Below are 15,311 nucleotides of genomic sequence, written 5' to 3'. Positions count from 1 at the left end.
TTTTAGAAGGGGTTAGTGATTTTTGGGTGCTCAATTTGAGAAGCCTTAAAGGGGACTGATTTTCAGAGGACAGAGTTCCCTGTACTGAAAATGTCCCAAATGTTTTGAAAAAAAGAAGTAAATGTTATAGCAATAAGCTGAAAGGGTGAAACAATAATAAGCTAGCAATTTCTTACAGAAAAACATTTAGAGAATTGTAATTAATCATTCTTTCTATAATGTAATTACAAAATCAGTCTCTACATGGGCAAGAATCATAATATTATGATGGGATGACCAACAGATTTAGGCATATTTACTTAGTTTCTGCATGGACAAATTGTTATGGCTCTTTCTGAGGAATGAATTAAATATGGGTGTTTTTCCTTTATTATATGATAGATGTGGATGAATGCCAAGCCATCCCTGGGATCTGTCAAGGGGGAAATTGTATTAATACTGTTGGATCTTTTGAGTGCAAATGCCCAGCTGGACACAAGTTTAATGAAGTGACACAAAAATGCGAAGGTAAGAACTTTCAGAACTTTCGTCTCAAAGTAAGGGGGAGAAATCTTCGGTTTGATGCCAGCTTTGTTTAGAAGATTGTCACAAATGTTCCAGTCTCTCTCATTTCCTTGAGTATGCAAATGATATTGCACACAGCACATATGAACAATATGCCTTTCTCCTTCTAAACCAGAGAATCTTAAATATTGGCCCTGCAGCTTTTTCCAGTTTTATTCATGTAACATTTTACAGACTTAAAAACTCAAGGTACATCTGAATCAAATTAAACATGAAAACATAAAATATTTATGAACTAATATTTTGCTTTAGAAATATTTGAGGCACATGTCTTTGCACAATTTGATTTACAAGAATGCTTATATGACATGCAGGATCCAATTCCCCTTTTTCTTTTCTACATTAGACGAAGTGTTTTTTCTTCCTTTATCAATGCTTTCGTCCTCCTTGTGTAGATCAGTGGCAGATGGCAATGCAGAAATGTGCATTATGGTCAGGAGCTTGGGCAAAGGAGGCAGGACTAGTGGCAGGAGCTTGGAGTCAGGGGTCAGAGCCGGTGTCAGGGTCAAGAGTCAAACAGAGGCTCAAAACCGGAGTCAGAGTTGGGAGTCAAGCCATGGGTCAGTGCTGGAGACAGAGTCAGGAATCAATCTGAGGGTCAGTACCTAGTATCATAGTCAGTGTTGGGGTTTTGGAGGTCGATCAGGGGTCAGAATCCAAATCAAAGCTTAGGTCAACACCGGGAGTTCAGAAGCAGAGAAGCAGGGCAGTCATGGCAGCTAGCTAGGGGTCCACATTGTTGCCTGGATACTGCTTGGTACACCTCATGGGCTTCTATAGGGTCAAGGAGCCAATTAGGGATGGCTAAGACAATTGTCAGTCAGATCACCTGAAGTGGAACTTCTGATGGTGTTCAACTTCTGTGGATTGTGGATCACAGGGAGCAGCCTGGTTACAGCTGCCTTTGGGTGGCAGCGTGGAGATCCCAGTCACCTACTAATGCCGGAGGCCTGTTTGCACGTCCTGATGATCCACATAGTTACATGGTCATGGGGATTTTACTGCTGCTTAACCCTGACTTGACAATATTAACTCCTTTTTCTTCTTAAAATAATGTAACCGGAAAATGGGATACTTAGAGCTTTCACCGTCAGGGAAAAAAACAGACCCTGAAAATGGAAGCCCTTCTCCCTCTTTCATCCCAAGCCTTATTGAGTAACAGTGTAGCTTGATCCTTTACATTGAAGTCAATGACAACTGTCTCAGTGTCTTTAATAATGCAGGACCGGGCGTCACATGCTGCTGCAAAGTCGTGAGGCCATGAGGATTGAGGCACTTAGCATCTTGCAGGCTCCAGTCCTCAGAAAAGATTTCTTTCTGATTAAATGACAGGAGGGTGATTTCCAAAGCTTTCTCATCCCTCTTTGGTTGTGTTATTTAGCTATAAAAATGCTTGTTTCCAATGTATGTTAGTTAACTAATTTGGGGACCAATCCTCATACCAGGAGTGGCCCTAGTCATTTTGTCAGCCAGGGTGGAAAATGTTTTTGGCACCACCACCCCCTGAGTGGCAGAGGAAACAAATAAACAAATACCTGGCCAATCAGAGCAGAGCGCGCAAAAAAAAAGCTGAGGCCATAGTAGGTCAGCGCCCCCTGAAAGTTGGCACCCAGCGTGGTCCCCCTAGAATTGACCCTGCCTGATACTCTGACTCATGGTGAGTAGCTCCTTACTCCACAGGTGGTTCAATTCCAATTGGCTTCACTAGGGTACTATTCAGTGTAAGCGAGTGCATCAGAATATGGCCTGAGGAGGATTTAATCAGTAGCATGTTTCTGTGCAAGTACTGATCCTCCATTTCTTGCTTACACAAACTCCCATCCATTTCACTGGGAATTCTGGGTCCACAAGGGATCCAGAACTGAGCCTTTAAAATATGACGGTTGACTACACAGGCCAATAATGTGCATATGGTTTTAATTTATTCCTCCTTACCTATAGCTTTTTATTCTGACAGTATTCATTTAGGGCAGTGATACTCAGACCGCAGTGGTTGAGGAGCCAAATTAGCAATCAACATTACCCAAAAGAGCCACAGTAGTATGAATTCATTGTTTCATTTACTATAGTACTATATATTCACATTTAAACAGTATGACAGGGGAAGTATCCCTCTTTCAAGACTCTCAGGTTGGGCACCACAAAATTGAGGGACCCAGAATCACTAGTCATTTTCGAAAATTTGGAGCACAGCCATTTAAAAGGAAAAACCCCTATTTTGAGTAATAAATATCTTTCTTACAAACATTTTAGTTTAATTGTAGGTTATGGAAAACCATTTTATAAGAATTTACATACAGTATGTTTTTCACATTGGCTGCTGGTGGCTTGGCTTTCCTTCTAGGGGATAGAGCACTGAGGAGATGGAGAATAATAAAGACTGAACTTGTGTCTTGTGAAATGTTAATGATGGGAAAACTGAAACCTGTAGACCTGGACATCCCAGCAAACACCACTACTTCAATTTCCAGGCCCTTCAATGATGAATTGTGTAGGAAACTCCCACCTCCATGTGCTATACCTGGTATATCCTGTGGTTACATTGCAATGAATGGAAATTCTTTTGAAGACTGCTACAGAGACATGTGCAGGTTCTGACAGCAGTGAAGAGTCTGCTATATTTTCCTCAGCTAGATGTTGGTCCATACTTCAATCAGCATGCATAATACAGATCTGAAAACATAATGGAACATAACATCACAATATTACTTAGTTATTTATTTTGGTATCGGCTTCCCTCGTTGAAGAACCATGGGGAATGCAGATACCAGATTTCCAACCCTGATATTCTATGATTCTATGAATGCAGTTACACACGTTGAAATTTTGCTAGGACTTCTGGGCTAACACACTACTTTTAAGAGATGGCACAGGATCCCTGAGGTACAACCTGGGACTGTGGGACCGCTGTGTCCCCTTAACTCTGCAGCCTGTGCTGTCTATCAAAATTCTTTGCCGATAACAACGAACCCCTCCAGGTGCTGTTATCACTCAGCCACCAGCATGCAGAGGCACGCCCAGCTATGTTGCATGAAGGCTCCCCAAGTCCCTCATGAACCATACACAGGAAAACACCAGCAAATCTCCAAAGCCCCCAGCCTTGCACGGCAGGAATATACCACCTTGAACTGCTCAAGCTCTTCTCTTGAGTGGTGCAAATTTATTAACTAGTTCACCACTTCATCAAAGGAAAGTGGGCATGCACCAGCCTTTGTAACCTGAGCAGATTTCCCAAGCACTTTAGACAAACTCACTGGTAAGGATAAAACATTAAAATAAGTTTGACTATAGAAAGATAGATAGATAGATTTTAAGTGATTATAAATGGTAGGCATAAAAGGTCAAAGATAGTTGCCAAAGAATATAAAAAGTAAGCATGCAGTCTAAATCCTAAACCTTATTACACTAAGCAGTATTTGGATCAAGCAGTTTTTCTCACCCCTGGTAAGTTACAGACTGCAATATACAGACTTTCTCTTTAAGCCTGCAACCAGTCACCTCAGTTCAAGTCTTTGTCTTCCATCCATTCTTGTTGCCTTCAGCATAGGTGGGGGAGAAAGGTAATCACATGATGCCATTGTCCCTTATTTTATACCCTCAGTCCATGTTGCTGGAAAATACTAGCACAGCCATGTCCTGGTGGGCCTTGCTGAGTCACAGAGTTGAGCAATCCCCCTGGTGTGGTCTTGTGCAACTCTCTTAAAGAATTGTAAATCCTTTGTTTACAATTCCCCTGCTGATTAATGGCCGTTTAACGCCCTCCTGGGCATTGGTCTCCTCCTTTGTTGTCACTGGAGAACTAGCAGTGGGCAACTCCCAAACTCACAACATATTTCAATAACAACCATACAGCAAAATCTCCTAACTTCATATTAACACTAACAATATACATATTTTGACAGAACAATGGGTTTCAGCAGGTCATGACCTTTCCTATGATATCTTACATGACATACTTTGTATGGAATATCACAACCATCCCCAATGATGAATATGCAGACTACAAGGTGCTATTTTGGAGTGCAGTGTCACAATAATTAATGACCATGAATTACCAGGCAGGCCCTTAGATTTAGGTTTCATTTAAAAGACTGTACTTCTAGTTGTTCTGCTGCCTCAGCATTATGCTGAAGTTTGATTAAATAATGACAGAATTTTCTGACAAATTTTGTACACCAAAGTGGAAACTAGCTTTTTAACTACAGGCATTTCTGTATGTTTTTTTAATCCCAAAGGATCTCTAAGTGCCTAACAAACAGTACAAATATTTATGCAGGAATCACTTTGTTGAAAGGAAGGGTGGTCTGTGGGTTAAGTCCTGGACAGGGACTCAAGATATCTAAGTTCAGTTCCAGGCTCTGCCATGGACCTACTGTGTAGTCTTGAGCAACTCATTTAATATCTGTGTGAAGCAGTTCCCCATCCGTAAAATAGGGATGATACTTCCTTTTTCCCACCTTTTGGCTGTTTAAACTGGAAGCTCTGTGAGACAATGACTGATTCTTACTAAATGATTGAACAGTGCCCAGCACAATGGGGCCTACTCTCAATTGGAGCCTATGGACACGACTACAATGCAAATAATTAAAAATAACACTTCAGCTCCCTCTGATGTGAAAGGGGATGTCTGTTGAACAGTTTACAGCGTCATTACACCACATTTCAAAATACTGAAGGGATCATGTAGCTAAGCACAATGTACTTTAATCAAATTGGAATTATTTTTAGGACACCCCAGGGATCAGTAATTATCACAAGTGGTCAAGTCCTTGGTTCTACATCTTGTCTGTTAAGTAGCATCTCTGGTAGCCCTAATACCATCTCTGGCACTTGTACAGTAGATCTGGTTCAGCTGTCTACTGACTCACCAACGCTATACTTCCCGCAGTATGTATCTCTTCCATGGAGGTCTTCCATCTAAGTTCTGATCAACTCTGACCTTTCTTAGCTTGTGAAACAACAGCCCTAGTTGGAAAGCCAAAAGCCTTTTAGCTATGATGCTATTTACCAGCACAGGCAATGGAAGATTAGATTTAGAACATTAAATATTCGATTGTTTCACTGATTCATGCCATCATCTTCATTTCAGTTTCACTAATGCTAAGCCAAGTTTTTTTTTTCCGGTGGTGGTGATGGAGGGTTATTCTTTTCTTTTTGCAGTGACCTTTATGTCTACAAGTACCTCAAACATACTTACCTTTATAAAACTCATGTGCTTAACAATGACACTGTTATTTATATTAATATCAACAGTAAAATAAACAGTGAAATGCTGTTTGGGTTAGGCTCAGCCTAAAATAAAGAGTGGTGATTTTGCTTTTAAAAAGGTCAGAATCTATATAAACAGTGGCAACACTGACTTTAAGCAGTGGTGAACTTGAGTCAGAAGATACTTGAATCTGATCCATTTACAACTACATTTTTCTCTGTTAAGTGCTTTATTCAGACCAAAATTCAATTTCCACATTTTTTTGTTTCTGAGATTTTTGGGACTCCTGTGAAGTATAGTCCTGGTGCAGAAGCCAAAAGTCTCTCAGCACTGCTCCCAGGGAGCTCAGACTCCAGGCTTTGACAACGCCCTTTAAGTAGCACTGACCAAGAAGTTACACCTCTCCCATACACCCATGTGTGGAATGTGGCCCACACAAATGACATCATAACAGCTCACTGAGATGTTCAGAAGAATGCATTTTTGATGGACATGAGGGTTTTAGAATGAATCAATCTCTGTATACTCTTAGATGGTCTGTACTCTCCTAGCAGAATAAGCAGATCTCACGATAGGATGGTTTAAAGCACCTGATTCTTCAGGCTGATAATGGTAGGAAGACAAATTAATAACATTTATTTTTTTTCTTGCCTTGACACCTCCAATGAGATGTGAAACTGAGGTCCTCACTATTTGTGCTCATTAAAGAGCCTATGGGAATTAGTAAAGGTATTAGCCCAGCTATTGTGGCCAAACTTCCGTCAAATAATTTTTAATACATAAAATAGTCTGCACAGTGTGCCCTAACTTGTTGTGTGGTGTAGCTGTTAACCAGCTGCTATATTTCATCTCAAATATTTCATTGATGGAAGAAGCAATTCCTACATACACATGTATAAAATTGGTCTATCGTTTTGTATATCTCTGGATGAAAGGTGCAATAAAGTCTTTGCCATGTTCCACACAATCAGACATACAGATGACAAGGACATTATCCCTTGTTTTCCTTTGCTGCCCATAAGAGGGACTGTTCCTTCCTGTTAATAAGTTGGGGTTAAGTTTCTTCAGCTACTTGATTTGAATTTGACCCCCTGTTATATTCACTTATTTTCCAAACCTTTTTGATTCATTTGGGTCTTTGGTGCCATTAGTTTCTCATCACATTGAGGGCTGCATGTTGATGTTACAGACACTTAGACAGGTGGTTGTTATTGGTTTCCAGAGCATCTTCTAGAATGCAGTCTGTCTTTTTAGCTGCCAGAACTCTTTCTTCCTGTTTGCTGATAGTTACGTGTTCTGATTTTAGGCACTTATATGGCAGATGATGGAAACAGTTGTCTGTCTTTCAGTTCCTGTGTGCTTGAGCTCCCTAGAGTGCTAAGTGGTACCAGCTGCAGACTGGAAACAGCCACTGAAAAATAAAGGGATGACAAAGTACTATAGGCTGATTACCACCAGTAATTGATGAACAATGGACGTTGGTATAGGTTGATATTGACATGCTACTGCAGGTCACATAAGCCCCTTGCTGTGGAAGGAATAGAACCTTCAGCATTACAGACTCTGTTATCAGTGTCAGTAGATATGATCAGGTATACGGAGGCATGTGCTGTCATTTTTTTTATGGTGACAGTGAAGAACTTCCTGTAAATGATTTGTCACTTGAAGATTTTGGGCAATAAATCTCTTAAAGGTTGCATCCATTGCATGATCCTTTTGTTTAAAAGTGATGATCAATCTATAAGACGTTCATGGATGTGATCTGCTTTCTGCCATCTGTGTTGTCCTATATACTTCAATTTATGTCTAGAAATCTACAGCACATGAAAACCTTTATTTCAGACAAATATTGTATGCTGGTAAAAAAGAGTATAGGTTGCATCCATTGCATGATCCTTTTGTTTAGCATTTGAAGATGGAAGATGCAGGAAGGTTGATGTTCATTGACTGCCTTGTGCTGTCATGCTGACAGAGCTTATTAGTTAAATTGGGTCTGTCTGGTCAATACTTGAGGCTTCCAAGAAAAACCTAGGCATGGTAGGAAGTGGTGTTGGTGATTCAGTAAGTGGTACACTTCCCTTTGTGTCAGAGCTGAACTAGTGCCCAGAGTTGAATTAGTAGTGTTACTGGAGTTCTGGAATTACCATGAGACATAAAACGGCGGTCCGGACCACTTGTGGATCTAATGGCAGTTTTCTTAAAATTAGACTGCTAACTCCTGTGCACTAGCTAAATTTAAATGTGGGATGTTGCATTTTGTCTACATTCAGTAGGTTCCCTCGACAGTTTTAAATCAAGTTTCAGGGTTGCATCCATCATTATTAAACAGTGAACTGTACTCTCTGTGCTTCTGGAATTTAGAAAATATGGTATTTCCTTAGATTCAAAGTATTTCAGGGCTAAGACTGTATTTCATATGTATTTATATGATGCCTAACAAAATAAGGCTCTGCTCCCATTTTAGGGCCACCTGTCGGTACCATATTTTAAACATTGCTGGCGTAACTCCATTGTAGTAGAAGAATTTGACCTTAAATAACAATAATGATAAATATTTTAATGCTGGAATCTTGATAATTAAGCTAATCAGATCTCTCTTTTTATTGCAGATATTGATGAATGCAGCACTATTCCTGGAATCTGTGATGGAGGAGAGTGTTCTAACACTGTTAGCAGCTACTTTTGCAAATGTCCACCTGGTTTTTATACAGCTCCTGATGGCACAAGATGTATAGGTGAGTATAAAATCATAAGTGTTAGAGTAGTAGATGCAATTGACATGCATATATCCATAAAAGTAGATAATAGCGTACAAAATATATTTAATAACCATAGGCACTCTCTTGAAATCCCTCTTGAAAGAAAGTGCCCACAGCTGTCATCAGAGGTTAGTTTTCTATTTTTCTTTTTGCTGTTGTAGCTAATGATACTCTTGCAATTTAACACAATGTCCATGTGGCTACTCCCTTTCTGAAATGATTTGATATTTTTAGCTTACAAAGATGGGTGGCGATATACAGTTTTTAACTGTAGTCTGCCCCTTTTCCTCTCTCCTTTTGTTGTGATCTTTCCCCTTCTCTTCTTATTATTCAGGGTTTCTCTATAATGTTGTTAAAAAAAGTTTGTTGCATTAAAATGAGCTGAAGTTATTTTACAGGGTTCCCCTTATTTTCCTATTCTCCCACGTTAATCTTTGTTGTAGCCTGTGGTACACTGCATGGTTATTTTTAAAAAAAACAACCCCAAGAAATAAAATCATAGACATAGAAATTTGAAACATTGCCAGTCACAGTCTTTACAGGTTTTATTCAAATGTTTTTCATTAGAGTCATTACACATTATTTTCTTTAGTCAGCCTGGCTGGTGGCTGCTATCTTTAAAATACATGCAGTAGTGTGATTTTGTGACATTGATAGTGTGGAGGTGCTGTTGTCTTACTTTGAATGTGACGGAATGGATATGACCCTCCAAAGCAGTCTTTCTGTCATGCTGCATCACATAATGTCCCAAAGCAGTATCCCTGAGGTTGCTACTGTGCTTCCAGACAAGGTATCGGGGGTTGCCATAACTCACTGACTGACACTTTGATGTCATGGTCTCCAAAGTACAATGCACTGGAGTAACACTATTTCTAGGAAGGATATAGTCTGCCTGCTCCTTGATACTTGGTGACTGATGATATCCCCAGTCTAGAATAAGATCCGCTGGGTCAGGTATTTTAGGATGCACCATTATTTCTTGTCTTTCCTTTAAACTTATTGCAAGTATGTTGTTCTCTATTCAGTCCTGAAACCCAGAGCCTTCATAGTCATTTTCAAATTAAATGAAAATTAAATTTCCATGGTTTTGGCTGGTTTATTTAAAATGCAAAAGGACTCTGAAAACCAGGCGGAATAACAGTCTCCCCATATGAGCGCCTTTCAGAAGAGATCATTTGGTAAAGGACAGAGCAGAAAAATAACTCTTGAAAGGAAAGTATGAAGGGAGAGTAATTTTCCCAGCAAAAAGTGCTTTTCCCTAGAAATCTGGAAAGACATTAGTTTAGGACATGATTCATTGTGAAGGTTGCCATTATACTTTTTTGTATATGTTCAGAAATGCATTTCCTTTAACAGTATCTCTTCCACTATCAGACACAGTATTTGTGTGTGTAGTTAGATGGTATTCAGAGGGTACAGAATGCACCTGGTCATTGCTTTTCTTGCTTTGGACAAGTAGCTCCTTAAGGACTGTGCTGCTCACTAGTTATTATATATATTAGATGTTTGTTTACATAAAGCAATGCAGACTGCTATAGAGATGATATAAGATGTGCATTTTCCCTCCACTATAATGCTAGTTGTTAATATTCTGAATTTAACTCACTACTGTAGTGCAGATTCTGCTGTTCTATAGATACTGTGCAGTCAAGATTGTCTGATGCCATCACTCACATTAGATTCCTACAGATTTTCAACCATACTTTCCGCTCCCTCCCTCTATTTCCAGGCTGAAGTAGTTTAGTTTAACAATTGGGTATTGAAGTGATGACAAGAAGCAATGTAAATGAAATACCAGGCCGTGAGCCATCATTGATATTTGCATCATGTCGAAGGAAAAATGTGCTAAATGTGAAGCACTCTTAATTATCTGCACGTAGTTTAGATTTATGTCTTAATTTGCAAGCTGTGCATTTGCAGTATTAACAAGGATGTAGCCAAAATCTGCATTAGAGCTAGGCAGACTATCCAGTCTTGATTCAGTTACAATATGTCTGTCCTCAAGTAAAAAGTGTTAGATAAGCGTTAGTTAACGGGGACATGGAGGGGGCTTCTGGGTCTACAAATAAAGGTCCCTGGATTAAGGAGCAGGGATTAGAACCACTTCTATCCTCACCCTGTCATCCTTCCAACACTTCCCCCTAGCCTCATAATTCTGCAGTCAGAATGAAACCTAACAAAGAAATTAATGACAGGTTTCAGAGTAACAGCCGTGTTAGTCTGTATTCGCAAAAAGAAAAGGAGTCCTTGTGGCACCTTAGAGACTAACCAATTTATTTGAGCATGAGCTTTCGTGAGCTACAGCTCACTTCATCAGATGCATACCGTGGAAACTGCAGCAGACTTTATATATACACAGAGAATATGAAACAATACCTCCTCCCACCCCACTGTCCTGCTGGTAATAGCTTATCTAAAGTGAACATCAGGTTAGGCCATTTCCAGCACAAATCCAGGTTTTCTCACCCTCCATCCCCCCACACAAATTCACTCTCCTGCTGGTGATAGCCCATCCAAAGTGACAACTCTTTACACAATGTGCATGATAATGAAGTTAGGCCATTTCCTGCACAAATCCAGGTTCTCTCACTCCCTCACCCCCCTCCAAAAACCCACCCCCATACACACACAGACTCACTCTCCTGCTGGTAATAGCTCATCCAAACTGACCACTCTCCAAGTTTAAAACCAAGTTAAACCAGAACATCTGGGGGGGGGGGGGGGGGGGTAGGAAAAAACAAGAGGAAATAGGCTACCTTGCATAATGACTTAGCGAGAAACTGCTGAATTGGAATTCATTTGCAAATTGGATACTATTAATTTAGGCTTAAATAGAGACTGGGAGTGGCTAAGTCATTATGCAAGGTAGCCTATTTCCTCTTGTTTTTTCCTACCCCCTCCCCCCCAGATGTTCTGGTTTAACTTGGTTTTAAACTTGGAGAGTGGTCAGTTTGGATGAGCTATTACCAGCAGGAGAGTGAGTCTGTGTGTGTATGGGGGTGGGTTTTTGGAGGGGGGTGAGGGAGTGAGAGAACCTGGATTTGTGCAGGAAATGGCCTAACTTCATTATCATGCACATTGTGTAAAGAGTTGTCACTTTGGATGGGCTATCACCAGCAGGAGAGTGAATTTGTGTGGGGGGATGGAGGGTGAGAAAACCTGGATTTGTGCTGGAAATGGCCTAACCTGATGCTCACTTTAGATAAGCTATTACCAGCAGGACAGTGGGGTGGGAGGAGGTATTGTTTCATATTCTCTGTGTATATATAAAGTCTGCTGCAGTTTCCACGGTATGCATCTGATGAAGTGAGCTGTAGCTCACGAAAGCTCATGCTCAAATAAATTGGTTAGTCTCTAAGGTGCCACAAGGACTCCTTTTTTTTTTAAAGAAATTAATGTAGCATGGAGAACAATACATAGACGTTTCATTTGTATTGGCCCAGTTTGAGATTCATTTTAACATGGTATATCATGGGATAATTTTTGGGTTGTGGATGGAAAAAAATAAGTTGAATTATGCTGACGTGATGTTACACACTGTAAAAGAATTCCTCAAAGCTGCAGATTGTATCATAGACTTTGGAAAGGTGTTCCGGTGTTTTTCTTTTCCCCCCTCAGATAGGAGATGTTTGTAAAATGTCGCTAGAGCTGAGATGGTGAAATCTGGGTACAAGCTGTTGTTTGTAGAGCACGTGCGAGCCCATTTTAGATATGAAGCTAACACATCTCCATAAACAATTTGGCACCTGTTGCAACTGAATTGTAATTTCTTGCTCTGCCATCTATATGTAATTTCAGTCAGCATGCACTTCAGCTTCAAAAGCCAGGACTAATGAAAAATAAATTACTGTGTGGCTGTGGGAGCTGTAGTTTGTTTGTTAATGTACATCTACAGCCTTTAAATTAAAGCTGAAACAATAATGATTTCATGCTGCCTGTAATAATGTTGACAGTTATAGCACCCTAGGGCTTTTCCTTGAAGGTGCTGAAGCATTAAATATTGAATAAACTTTTTCTTCTTTCTCCTTTTCTACATTTATTATTTTATTACAGCATGGGACTCTTAGCTGAAGAGTTTTTTTTCCACATCACATTTTCTTTGGTTTTACTTCCTGTAGGGTTTGCACCTCTGAACTGCAGTTTAGCTTTCAGGTTTCCATGAGTCTAAGAACTCACAGCAAAGTCTCATTAAAAATCATGGCACTCCACCTGGTTTGAAGTGAAACTATAAATCTACAGTGGTTTGATGGCTGAGAAGTGGGTCCAAGCTGACACAAAAGGTTTGAGAACCTCTCTGTATTGCCATCCTCATTCACAAATCGTGAACCAGGCCCCAAATATCACGAGTTGGCTTAAAATCATGAGATTTTGAAAACAATCCCTTTGGGGTTCTTTTTATTTGCTTGCTGGATTTTGAGTCCTTATGGTTCACATTTTCAAGCTTTACTCTGCAACCATTAGGGCTAGATAATTAGGGTTTTTTAAAATGAAAGCTGAGATTTTTCACGTAATCACCTGACTTCAGGGGCTTTAAAGAAAACTCCAAATGTATTGAGACTCACAATAAAAATCCTGAGAGTTGGCGACACTTGAGAAAGTTGTGCTGGGTTTTGGGTTTTAAAAAATCGCCCAATTTCTTGTTTTGCTTTCAACTTTTTAAAATTAATAATATTGATACTGAATCAATTCTACTCAACCAAGCAAACCAATACATTTGCTGTCAAGGCAGCATTCGGAGCAATAGGCATTGGATTTGTAAATGAAAGATGCCTTTTTTATCGGGCTGATATTTCCATGTGTATTTGTTTTCCCCTGTTAGATGTACGTCCTGGATACTGTTTCTCTTCTCTGACCAATGGCCGTTGTGGCAATCAGCTACCCCAGGTTTTAACTAAAATGCAATGCTGCTGTGACACTGGACGATGCTGGTCTCCTGGGGCAACAAGTGCCCCTGAAATGTGCCCCATCCGAGCTACTGGTAAGGATCATTTTGTATTCTTACAATAATGGTTTAGCACTTTCCTGTTCAGTTATCCTGTTTTGTGAGTAATGTTTGCAGTGTAGACTTAGCTGAAATCTTATGAAAAGGATTATGGCTAGTGATGAGCAATCTCTAAAGGACTGGATGTTCAGTCTTAACCTAATTTTTAGGCGTCCTTCTCAAAAATCCTGCAAATAGGCACAGGCTACTCCCTCCATAATCCTGTAGTAGGCTCTAGTTCCTTCCCATCTCTCCTCGCACCATGACCTTCCAATAGTCTTTATCTCCCTTTGTCCTGTCTCTCAATCTTCTGATTGGCCCCTTTTCTCTGAGGGCTGCAACCACTGAGGGTTAAACCATGTGATTCCTCATGGCCAGTCCTGACTGTCACTGAATTCATGCGCTCTGCAGTTGTTTGCCCTACATTGCATTGAGTGTCCGAAGGAACATGACATATGGAGTCAGAGCTGGCTGGGGCCCAACAGAGTATTAGCACAAGTGGATTGTGAAACCGAGTGGAAAGGGCCAGAGGATGGGTCTGCTGAAGGGTGTTTAGGAGAGAAGGTGGACTGAAGGCCTACTGGAAAGTCACAGGAAAGAAGAGTGCAAGAGACTTGAGGAAGATTACAGGGAGGGAGCTCACACTAGATCAGGAGCTAGGGAGAGGGAGGAGGCTAGAGAGGAGGTGGAGTGGTCTCTTTCTGCAAAGCAGTGTAAATATGAAAAAATGCAGGTTTGGTTCACAGGATGGGGGAGGGTTTACAATCCCTATTTTTTAATTAGTTGAGTGAGGCAGCATGATCTAGTGGTGAGAGCAGTGTTCTACGGTCAGAACCTGGGTTCTATTCCTGGCTCTGTCACTGTCTTATTGAGTGACTTGAATGATCAAACTTCAAATTCATATAATACTTTACATATTTGAAGCAGTGTACAGACAACGATTAGAATACTAGACAAGTAATAAGGAAGTAGTATTATTGGCTAAAGTAGGTTAAAATAGGATGGGGAGCTTTAGGAGAGTGCTTTTTCCCAAGACAGGGGGAGGAGTGGGAGCTCCCCTCTGCTTTTAACACACTGCCCACTTTCCCTTACACAACTCCTGATTATTCCCATTTAACAGCTAAAGAAACTGAGGCAGAAAAGTGATTTGCCTAAGACCACATAGTAAGTCAATGGCAGAGCAGAATTGAGAAGTTACGACTTCCTGACTCTCACACCTGTGCTAAGTCTTGACAGCTCATGCTGCGTTGGGCAAGTTTTTTAACTTCTCTCTGCTTCTCTTACCAGAAAAGGCCTTAAAGACAGAGTAACAGCGTGTGGGGTACAATGTAGCTAAATGCCACAGTGAAAATTAGGCAGCATCCACGCTGTGGTGTGTAGCTGCACATGGCAGTGAAAAGCTCTGGCAGTGGGGAGGCAGCAGAGAAATTCTCCAGGAGCCTTTCCTAGTTACCTCTACCATGCCAGAGCCTTTCCCCACTGTCAGAGTCTTTCATTGTGGTGGGGAAAGGCTCTGGCATGAGGGAGGCTTCGGGACACTAAAACCAGCAATGTGGATGTGGGAAGCATGTAGCATGTCATGTGTAGAGAGTCATGCAGGGTATGTACTCTAAGATTCTAGCGTGTCTCTACTTGCCTAAGCAGTGTCTCACCTTCTACATGGCTATTTATACACGCCAGGGGCTTGTCAAGTGTCTGTACCGTACATGCAGCCATAATGTAGACCTAGCCTAAAATGGAATTAGTAATTTATACTTTCCTTTTTAAACTTCTTTCAAACCCTCTGGTGAGAGAGGCT

General features: G+C 40.6%; 1 protein-coding gene and 1 long non-coding RNA gene across 2 annotated transcripts in view; one reads left to right on the top strand and one right to left on the bottom strand.

Annotated features, from left to right (window-relative positions):
- Positions 1-15,311, top strand: part of FBN1 (fibrillin 1) — a 217,390-nt gene that overhangs the window by 83,820 nt on the left and 118,259 nt on the right. Inside the window, exons 7-9 of the mRNA XM_077829074.1 lie at positions 382-507; positions 8,383-8,508; positions 13,352-13,510. Of these exons, the coding sequence (XP_077685200.1) occupies positions 382-507; positions 8,383-8,508; positions 13,352-13,510 (411 nt within the window). The remainder of the gene's footprint in view (positions 1-381; positions 508-8,382; positions 8,509-13,351; positions 13,511-15,311) is intronic.
- LOC144271619 (uncharacterized) overlaps positions 1-15,311 on the bottom strand; it is a 40,150-nt gene that overhangs the window by 13,092 nt on the left and 11,747 nt on the right. The window contains exon 2 of the long non-coding RNA XR_013347376.1: positions 3,086-3,237. This is a non-coding gene — a long non-coding RNA (uncharacterized LOC144271619). The remainder of the gene's footprint in view (positions 1-3,085; positions 3,238-15,311) is intronic.

The sequence above is a fragment of the Eretmochelys imbricata genome, chromosome 10 (assembly GCF_965152235.1).
Source record: "Eretmochelys imbricata isolate rEreImb1 chromosome 10, rEreImb1.hap1, whole genome shotgun sequence".
NCBI lineage: Eukaryota > Metazoa > Chordata > Testudines > Cheloniidae > Eretmochelys > Eretmochelys imbricata.
Note: the sequence above shows the minus strand (reverse complement) of the source record. Positions and strands in the feature narration are given on the sequence as shown.